General features: G+C 43.0%; 1 protein-coding gene across 1 annotated transcript; it reads right to left on the bottom strand.

Annotated features, from left to right (window-relative positions):
* Window positions 1-785: 785 nt before the first annotated feature.
* Window positions 786-2,035, bottom strand: LOC146634659 (neuroligin-4, X-linked-like). Its single transcript, XM_085350466.1, has 2 exons — window positions 1,920-2,035; window positions 786-1,614 (listed from the first exon to the last, which is right to left on the bottom strand). Exons 1-2 carry the CDS (start codon window positions 2,018-2,020, stop codon window positions 786-788), a joined length of 930 nt encoding a protein of 309 aa, XP_085206592.1. The 5' UTR covers window positions 2,021-2,035.
* Between the last annotated feature and the right edge of the window lie 8,119 nt (window positions 2,036-10,154).

Genomic DNA, 10,154 nt, shown 5'->3' with positions numbered 1-10,154 from the left:
TCCACACAATAAAAAACAACAATTTAACAAATGCTTCAAACAAAACAACAAAAAGAGAAGATGGAAGAAAGAAAATCACGACTGAGGCCAGTTTGGCACTTTGTCATGAGAACATGACAGAACTCTGTTAGTTGACGGTAAATAGCGAAACTCTATTTTTCTTTGGTTTTTCTTCTCCCTCGATGAGAAATGAAACACAGCAGTACTTACTTGGCACCTAAAAATGCTGGTCGAATGAAAGATATCAGTGTTTTCATAGTTATATGTTTAGTGTACGCCTCCCGCCTCCAGACTGCTCAGCAGATCGGGAATTTTTAGAGAAGAGCAGGAGGGAGGCGTGTCAAATGAGAGGAAGAGAGCAGTAATAAAACACGGATGTAGAAAAGAGAAGCATAATGTGCACATAACACACAGGAGATGGAAAAAGAGATGTAAAAAAGAGAAAACAGCGAGGAGCGAGAGAGCATTCGTCCCTTTGACAAATGTTGGAGGTCTTGAGCCTGGAAACAGCAGACCGTCTTTGAAAACAGTATCTTTGAAAGATCTGAGTCACCCACCCCAAACTGCTCATCTGCTGCTGGACACTTCAGTTGCACCTCCACATGCCACCAGTGGAGGGAGCTGCCAAGTTTCACAGCACATGACGCAGCAGGTGTAGTTGCTTTTGGAGAAAGAAGAGAATAAGAGGACAGAACGAAGGCCCACGTCTAGAGGCCTCCCTTCCAGAGCGGAAGCAGAGCCAGTGTTCCTGGTCCCTAGGTGGCGCTGTGTCGGGCCTGTCCCTACTATACCCTGGTGGTGGAGTGGGGGTGGGGCAGGGTGTTGTTGTGGCCGGTGGAGGGGAATGTGTTGAAGGCGTGAAGAGGCTGCATGCTGGTGATGGTGCTGGGGATCACGGTGATGGTGTTTGGCGTCATCAGCGGCACGTTGTCGGGGGCGCGGCGCAGCGCCAGGGTGTAGTCGGGAGGGCAGGCGGGCCGCAGGATGTCGTGGGGTCGCAGGGGCTCCATGTCGTGGTGAGCGTCGTGCTCCCAGTCCTTCATCTGCAGGGACATGATCTCCTCCTCCTGGCTGTGAGCCAGGTCGTTGGCGGGGCCGCCCCGCTGAGGGGACAGCCGGTGCCGGCGCATCTCGTGCTGCTTGTCACGCTTGTAGTAAAGGGCGGCGAAGGCCAGGATGTTGAGGAAGAAGAGCGACGCTCCAACTGCAACTGTCACGCTCAGTTCGGTGGAGTAGTCGCGGGTGTCTCTGGGAAAGAGGTCCTGGGGCGGGCGCTCTGAGCCCTCGGGCTCAGGATCTGATGGGAAGGTAGGGTAAGGATGACGAGTGGTTCGAGGAACGTTGTTTCTGGGCCTCATGGTGCCGGGGTCACGGCCTGCGGGGGAGCGCGTAGTGGTGGGAAAGAGCACGTCGTGCAGGCTGTGAAGATGAGGGACTAATTCCAGCCAAAAGGCCACTTTGTTAGCTCTGTAGTTGTCTCTGACACGAGGTTTCAAACCGATGTGAAGGTACTGCTTGTCCTTCCAGTTGAACTTGGTCCAGATGACCTCCTCGAAGCGGTTGGGCTTGGTATGAATGAACTTGGTGTCCTGAGGGACGGGCAGGTTGGGGTCCCTGGTGGAGCATAAAGGTTAAACGTTTCAGTTCAAAGTTATATTCAGTCTCCATTATAAGTAACATGTGGCATCAATACACTGAATACAGACAGGAGGCCCATTCTCTGTGCAACCTTTAAACTATCTAAGACCAACCGGCTGCTCTGGGATCTGGATGCTTTTGGTGAACCAGTATGTTCAATTCTTCAAAGCCACACAGAAATTAAACTAGCAACCCAGATTCAAGTATTCAAGATGACTAGAAGGCTATCAGTGAACATACAGTAACGTGTACAGTTTACACTACTGTGACATGAGGCCTACCCAGTCTTTGCGAAGTTAGTCCAGTAAGTCATGACCACAGCGCTCAGCATCACATCGTTCTTGGAGAAGTTGCACGGGAACAGGTCCGTGGCACCGATCATCGGTACGCCGAACACGTAAGGTATCTCGTCTCCGTGCGCGGCGTCGGCCCACTCGGGCCGCGTCTCGGTGTGGCAGTGGTGGTAGAACGTGTAAAAGTAAACTGGGGACTGAAACTCAGCATGGAGTTTGGCAGTGGCCACAGCTGGTGCCACCCACTGGTGGTCCGTAAACAGGAAGCAAGTGAGAAATCTAGAGAGGAAAAAAAAGTCTTTCAGATAACAGAAGGAGTGACAGGCAGCAGAGAGGAAGCATGACTGCATTATCCAAACATGTCTGTACTGTGACTGTGGTCCGGCTGTGAGGGGTTCGCAGGCCGATCTGTCAGAAACACCGACACTGAGATTGGGAGCCCACTACCTGGGGGATGATAGCATTACTGCCCACAGAGCCTCAAAGGTTAAGGCGCAGACACGCCGTGATGTGGATGAGTGGCTCTCTTTAGCACGCTTGTCTTGTTTGATGCACTTCACTGGGCTCACATGTTACTGATTCCATTCTTTACTCGCATGTTTTAAACGCTTAAAGCACTTTCACAGGTTTTGATATTCTTTTGAAAATTCATGTGAACTCAAGCTGTCAGAATTGTAATGTAAGCTTTGATAATTGTCCACATTTGTCATTTTGACGATTATCCGTTTATTTTAATGAATACAGCAAACAGAAAAAAACTAACAGATCAACAAACGCGGCTCCTAATGAGACAAAACCTGATGATGCTGCAAAATGCAGTTAAGTGAGAGGAGGCTGTAAAATGGAATAACTGAAAAAGTGGCAGTGTACAGAGGTGGCGTCCTCACCCTCTGGGTAGCCGTAGAGGTTGTCAACAAAGTTGGAGATGGTGTAGTCGAACGCCGCAGCTGAGATGCCGTCGTTGTCCTCACTGTCGTCCACAAACTTCAGCCCCTCTCCCTGGTTCACTCCTATCAAGATGTCATAGTTTAGGAGCTCCCCCTGGTGGAGCAAATAAGGAAGAACATGCTGAGTGCTGGAACAGAGCCTGTGTGCATCACAAGTCTACAACAGGAAGTGCAGCTGAAGCACAGCTTTGTGAATTGGCAGCATTTCATTTCCCAGTAAACAAAATAAAGATTAGCTGTTGCCATGAAATTCCTACTATAAACTGTAAATACTGCAATATATGCAGGGTTCATACACATTTTTAGGGTCAAATTCAAGCACTTTTTAAGCACATTCAAGGTCAATTTTCAAGCTTTTCCAGCACATTACCAAAAAAGAAGCATGTTTCACTTTGCATCACCTCAGTAAGACCTTGTAAAAATTTAAACAAATCATCTGAGGTCGATTTAAATGTCTTTTGTTCCCCTTTTGTTAAAAGAGCAGCACACAAAAATACAGAAAAAGGAAACGGTTGCCTTACATGCATATAGTGTACAAACTCAAAAAAACACATTCCTCTTAAAAATTAAGATGTGCAAATGTGAACAAATCAACTTGTTAGAGATCTTCATCTCCACTGTAAATAAACAACAAGCCAGAAAACAAGAAAACTGCACCAAACACCACAAACACCAACAAATTAATGTCTTCTCATTGAAGCTTCTTTCCTGTGTGACATAAAAAATAAGAGACAGATGTTTGTTTGTTTTTTTAACTAGTTAAGCACCCACCCTCAGTCATCCACCCATTCACGCACACATTCACACACTGGTGATGTAGCTACAGCCACCCTGGGGCGCCACCAGGCCCTCTGACCACCACCAGCAGGCAACGGGTGAAGTGTCTTGCCGGGTGAAGTGTCTTGCCCAAGGACACAACGACCGAGACTGTCCAAGCCGGGGCTCGATTACAAGGCGAACTCCTAACTCTTGAGCCACGATCGCCCAGTGGGGACATGGGGACATTTCAATTTCCAGCAGGAAGCTCCCCCTTTTTGTTAAACCCTTTAGATCAGGGGTCGGCAACCTGCGGCTCTTTAGTCCTTATAGTGCGGCTCCGCGTGGTTTGTGAAAATAAATTAGCTGAAGTGTATTTTATTTATGTTAGTTCTTTTTTTAACTTGTAGTTCTAAATTGGAAGATTATTGTGATTTTGCAATATACAAATAAAATTATATTTTCTTATTTTTTCATCGCTCAAAATAAGCGTCACACTCGCGGAAGCCGGTGTACCCGGCGAAACGCCGTGCATTTATCGAGCCTTTCAACCCCAGATAGGCCAATTATGGCTCTTTGGCTCTTTGGGTCTTAAAGGTTGCTGACCCCTGCTTTAGATGAACAGAGTTTTTTAATTAAATACATAATCTTTAATAAATGTTCTCTTTTATAAAAAGTAGGATAATTAAAAAAAACTTTTATTATACCGCTATTGAGTAGAAAAAAAACTCGTGTTTTCTGTCGTCTGTTATATAATATTAGTGATGTTTGTGACAATTAATTTCTTAATCGGCTGGACTAACCAATAGTCCACAACCAGGAAACACTGAAATTTTAAGTTAAGTTTGAAAACAGTTTAAAAAAAAATACCCCATTCCAAAATGTCTTGTGACAATCTCATTGGCTTAGGGAGTGATGATGTCATAGATCTTAAGAATCTTAAGTCCTTTGATGTTTTTCCTTAAGTAGGGGTGAGAAACAGCAAGTTTTAGTTCGTTTCAGCAGCATCTGTGTTTGCAGCCTACAAAACGTTCACCACAAGCTCTTCAAAGTCATCGTATAGAAACTCCAACATGTTTCCAAGGAAAAAACAACCAATTCAAAAAGATTACGCCGCCTCTCCTTCCTGGCGTGGCCGGCCAATTTCCCCAAATGGCTCCTCATCCTTCCAAAGGGCGTTAGAGGAGAGTAGGAAGGAAAACTACCTTCTCCAGAAAAAAATGCAACAAATTGAAGAAGAGAAACTTCAACTGGAGGACAAATGTAGACGAATGGAAGCCCAAAATAAAGAGCTGGAAGACAGACAACAGCGCCAGCCGGACATAAAAATTATTAATGAGGGCTGGGGAATCAAGTTTGCTCAGACCCGAGAGCAGATTGTGCACCTCATTAAAGAAAACAGGCAAAAGAGTGCAGAACTAAAAGAAATGACCAACCAGCTCCAAGACAAGAAAACGATGACTGATAAGATACAACGGGATCTCCAATACATGGACCGAAAAAATCGGCTCCTCCAAAGACAGCTCCATGAAGCTGTGGAAGAAAAGAAAGAATTCCTCCAACAGAAGGAAGAGCAGGACAAAAAGCAACGAGACATGCAGCACGAACTGAAGAGCATGCAGGAAAAATACCGCATGCTGAGAGAAAGCCTGGATGAAACACTGCGCCAAAATAAAGACCTTCTTCAACAGAAAGAGCAACAGCAGGAAAGACTGAAAGAAGGAAAACGTATCGTCCAGGACTTTGAGTCTAAAAATCTAAAACTGCAAGAGTTTTGTAATCAGCTGGAGGACAAAGCAACTAAAGTGGAAGAAGAAAAGGACAAACTGGAGAAACGCTGCTCACAGATGCAGAGAAGGATCGATCAGATAGCGAGAAACAACTCCGAGCTCGTTAAGGGGATTTTGGTGGAATTCAATAACTTGAAGCGTGAAAACACTCAAATGCAGGCGCAAAAACAACAAGAAGACAAAATACATGAAGACCTGCAGCTCACGCTCCAAGAAATCCAGAAAAGAAACGAGCAGTTAGAAGACAAGCACAAAGAGGTCCAACAGAGAAATGCAGACATGCACAAGGACAAGCTGATACAGGAGGCAACATCCAAACAACTCAAAGACAAGCTTGAAGAACAACAAGCAACATTGGAAGAGGTGGAACAAAGATGTGAGAAACTTGAAGAACAAAACGCAGAAGACATCGATGAGCTGAGAAATCTCATCCTGGAGAAAAAAGCGCTCGTGGAAAAGTGCATGAAAAAAAAGAAAAAATGGTTCCACTTGTTCCGGAGGAGAGACGCTACTGCTTCCTCACCTGATGTAGCCTCGTCTTGCTCCACCTCTGTTCACCCCCCCAACCAGTCCCGGCCGTTGACTGTCCCCTCCTGAGCCTGGTTCTGCCGGAGGTTCCTGCCCGTTTAAAGGCAGTTTTTCCTCCCCACTGTCGCCAACTGCTTGCTCAGAGGGGATTGTTGGGCTTTTCTCTCCTCTGCCTTGTTTCTTCATTTACTTGTTTAACTTTTTTCATTATTACTTCATTTTACCTTGTTTCTTCATTTACTTGCTTGTTTAACTTTTTTCAACTTATCTAAATAATAAACCAATTAAATTTATCCTTTGAGTATTTTTCATCTCATCTTTACAGAATCTTTCCAAAACATTTTCAAACATTCAGATCTGTCTTTTATTTTCTTCTTGAAGCCTCATAAATGGTGAACTAAAAACCCGGAACATGGTTTGAAACATAGTTTCAGCTGAAACTGGCATAACATGCTGTGTGTGTGTGTGTGTGTGTGTGTGTGTGTGTGTGTGTGTGTGTGTGTGTGTGTGTGTGTGTGTGTGTGTGTGTGTGTGTGTGTGTCAGGGTATCACTAGTTAGGTCATCATGTTTAGACTCATTCACTCCAAAATTATTTAGGCCAAATCTTTAAAACAGTGTCATTTCATACACATTTTCAATTCACTTCAATCGCACATATGGAGAAATAATTATTTGCAGTATCTTATTTATTATGAGAATGTCATGCCTGATCATTTGTACCTACACCACCAAAAATGGGGGCAAAAGGGAGGAGATCATGTTTAATCGGTTATAAGAAAAGGTCAGAAATATAAGTGCCGACATGAGCAGTGTCCACAGAAACCTCTGACTCTCAGCTCAAAGCTCATATAAACCATTTCTACAACCAGCAAACAAACAAAGACACCGAACAGTTAAAAGAGCAGTGACGTCACCACGAATCTGTGGTCAGGTAATATCCATGTTTTGATTGATGATTTTCTGGAGTTAAATGTGAACCGAAGCATATTTTGGGTGTTATATGCTATTAAATACTTTTTAATTTATTTAAAAGTATTTAATAGCATATAACACCCAAAACATGCTGGGTGTGGAAATAAAAAAATCAGAATTTCCTCTGTTTGAGTCACAGTAACTTTGACATAGTAACATTTGCAGTAAGTCCTAAATGTTCACCTTTAAAATCCCTCCCTCTGTTCATTTTGCCCACATCATGTTTCAGTGGTTGGCCTCAGGTTCTTCAGCTTCCTGACAGTCTGAAGTCAGCTGACAGAGTTTCACCTGCTAAATACACAGAAAATCTTGTTAAAGCCGCACAGTTTGCCCAACAGTAATATTCCCATTAAGCCCTTTCTAAACACTTTATAACAATGTGTCATCACTAAATTATAAACTTCTTCTCCAAATCTGCACGACTGCACTTAGTCACAGACTTTATTTAATTGTCCTGCGGCTGCTATCATATATTTTACCAAACAGTTCTTCTCACACAGTCACAGATATATTTCTCTCAATGCAAACTTCACTCATGTCTCAGACAGGAAACTTGAGTTTTTCTTTTTTTTCTGTCCCCACTCATTCAACTAATTTGCATATTGAGTCACATCTCGAGAAGTTGCCCTGACAACAGAAATGCATATTCAAAACATTGCTGCATAATTCAATTATTATTCTTTTATTTTTATTTCTACAGTCGTCACTTCTTTTGCTCAATCAGCTGGAAACCACTTCTAATTCACTATTTTAAACCTGCTTTAAGCTTCTAATCCCTGGTTGGTCCTCCCAGTCACTTTTTCCTTGTCACAAAAGTCGCTCTATTGTCCTGCAACTTCCTGAGTTATTCCTCAGCTTCAGCCTTTAAGTGTGTTAAATCTACACCATTCAGCATTTATGTCATGTATTCACATTCATGAGTGTAAGCATGTCTTCATTGCGTGTATGTTGTGTGTTCATATTAATATTGAGTGTAAGCTGGTCTTCGTTGCCTCGATGTATTTTTATAATCAGATTTAATTCCTGCATCTTTGCGCTGAACTGTGGATTCAAACTGTCTCACTTCTGATTCTCTCCAAAAACAATTTCACATGTGACAATTTCTACATGTGTGTTTTATATTTTTCTATTCATTTATGTATTATTAGTTTATTTATTTCTTTATCTCTCTTACTTTTTTTATTTACCTTTCTGTTGTGATGCTCTGGATGTTTCTAAACCCACAAATTCAGCCTCAACGTTCAACCCAACTTTCCTCTGCTGTCACTTTAACACGTCCAACCTTCACCTCTCACCGGTCCTCGTCCCCTCTTCTCTCAACTTCCTGTGTGGCCTCCCAAATCAAACACAGGCCCACATCAGCTGTTTCTTCTTCTCTCTTCATTCTCTCTTCCTCTTTTCAGTCTTTTCTTGGCGCTTAACTCCCAGCATGGCAAATATGAGACTCAGACAGTCCCATCCAGTGGTTTCACACAGTCATGTCACTGGTACACTTTCCAGCTTGTAATTCAGAGCGCATGTTTCCATCAACATACATGCTGCTGGACCCTTCAGTGTTGTAGGTCAGGTGCACTGTCTTTTTGCCTGCTGTTAATTCTTCAAGTCCACGGTGTTGTTCTGTCTTCTGTCTTCATCAGGAGATTAACTGTCCTTTAAGCTTCTTCTCAGGATAAGGACAGGATGAGAGGTGAAGCTGTGACATTTTAAACCAAAGCCTGTTTTCGTCCCAATTCTGTTAATCTATCATTTTTCTGCTGTATTCTTCCAGGAGGTTGAGCAAGTCCATGGGCACCTGTATTAACACACTAAGACATTTATTTAATATCATTTTCATTACTATTACTTTGCACTTTCATTCTCTAATTCCTCTGTTTTCATTTTGAAACATCTCTCACAAGCTCACAAGCTATATTCAGACTTCCTGCTTCACTTCCTGCCAGACACACACTGCGATTGGTTTATAAAGGCCTCTCTTATTAAAATACATAAAACAATCTAATCAGAAAATAAGCACTAAGAATATATATTTATCTTGTAACATTGTTTAAGTTAATGAACAATTGTTTTGAAAACTGAGATTACAATATCAATCAAGATCATTATAATGATGGTTTTTGCTGTAATTAATTGTTGTAATTAATGTTGATGTTTACATGATCGAAATAACTTGAACACAAACACAAACAAACAAAGAGGAAGACTGCACCGGAAGGAAACAACTACAAGTCCCAGCATCCTCTGTGTTTAGGGAGCAGCAGTGAAAGTGAAAGCATTGAGCCTCCGTTCAGAGCAGCAGGAGGAGGAAGGTGGAGCTGAGGCAGGTGAGTGTTTACATGAATATGTTTCTTCTTATGACATAAAATAATTCCACGCTGTTCGTGTCTGTGGGTGAAATGTGAGGCCGGTCGGCTCCTCTGAGCGCTGGTTTCCTGTAAGTAGAGAGGAAGTGAGTTTAGCTGAGCCTCCGTTTAGTGTGAGAGAGCAGGAGGAGAGTGAGAGCTGTGCTGAGGCAGGGTGAGTGTTAACACCGCTCTGACATTACTGTGTCTCTGTGGCGGGAACAACAGGCTCCGTCAGTGGAGGCAAAAATAATCAGACTTTGGTTTTTCAAAGGAAACAACTTTATGTCGGAAGTTCCCGCACGCTCATTGGATAACGATGTGTCAATCTCGACCTATTAGCCAATGAGCGTGCGGATTCACAGAAAGACCCGCCTTTATCACGGGACTTTAAAAACTACAATGGCGACAGAAACTCCGTGAGTGGAGTTCAGGGTGACGTTATGAAACTGTGACGTTTGAGCCACTTCCCGTTCAACGTGAAACTGATGGTTTCTGGTGTTTGGGTCTGTTTTTCTGTATTTATGCAGATAAAGTGTAAACTCAGATGAATTATACCATCAAATGTTAAAGGAAAATATCAGGATGAGTGTCTGTGAGCTGAGAAGGACGTGAAGCGAGCAGTTTATCCCAGAGCTGAAGCTGCTCTGTGTGCAGAGATGAGCTCAGATTCCTGCTGTGATTGATCAACAGTCACAGAAATGTAGACTTGTAGTTATTACTGCAGTATGGTCACAGCAGATACTGATAAACATGTATTATGAGGATGGATGATCAAGTTTCTCACTCTCTCCTTTAAATCTCAGTTTTTTCTTCTTCACAGTTTATCTGTTAATTTATTAATGAATAACACTGAAAGAGTTTCTGTTATATTTCCCCTTGAACATCAG

The sequence above is a fragment of the Diplotaxodon limnothrissa genome, linkage group LG3 (assembly GCF_057381915.1).
Source record: "Diplotaxodon limnothrissa isolate DT_005_m linkage group LG3, D_limnothrissa_male_GT1.1, whole genome shotgun sequence".
Lineage (NCBI taxonomy): Eukaryota > Metazoa > Chordata > Actinopteri > Cichliformes > Cichlidae > Diplotaxodon > Diplotaxodon limnothrissa.
The sequence above is the reverse complement of the archived record's forward strand: the minus strand, read 5'-3'. Positions and strand labels throughout refer to the sequence as shown.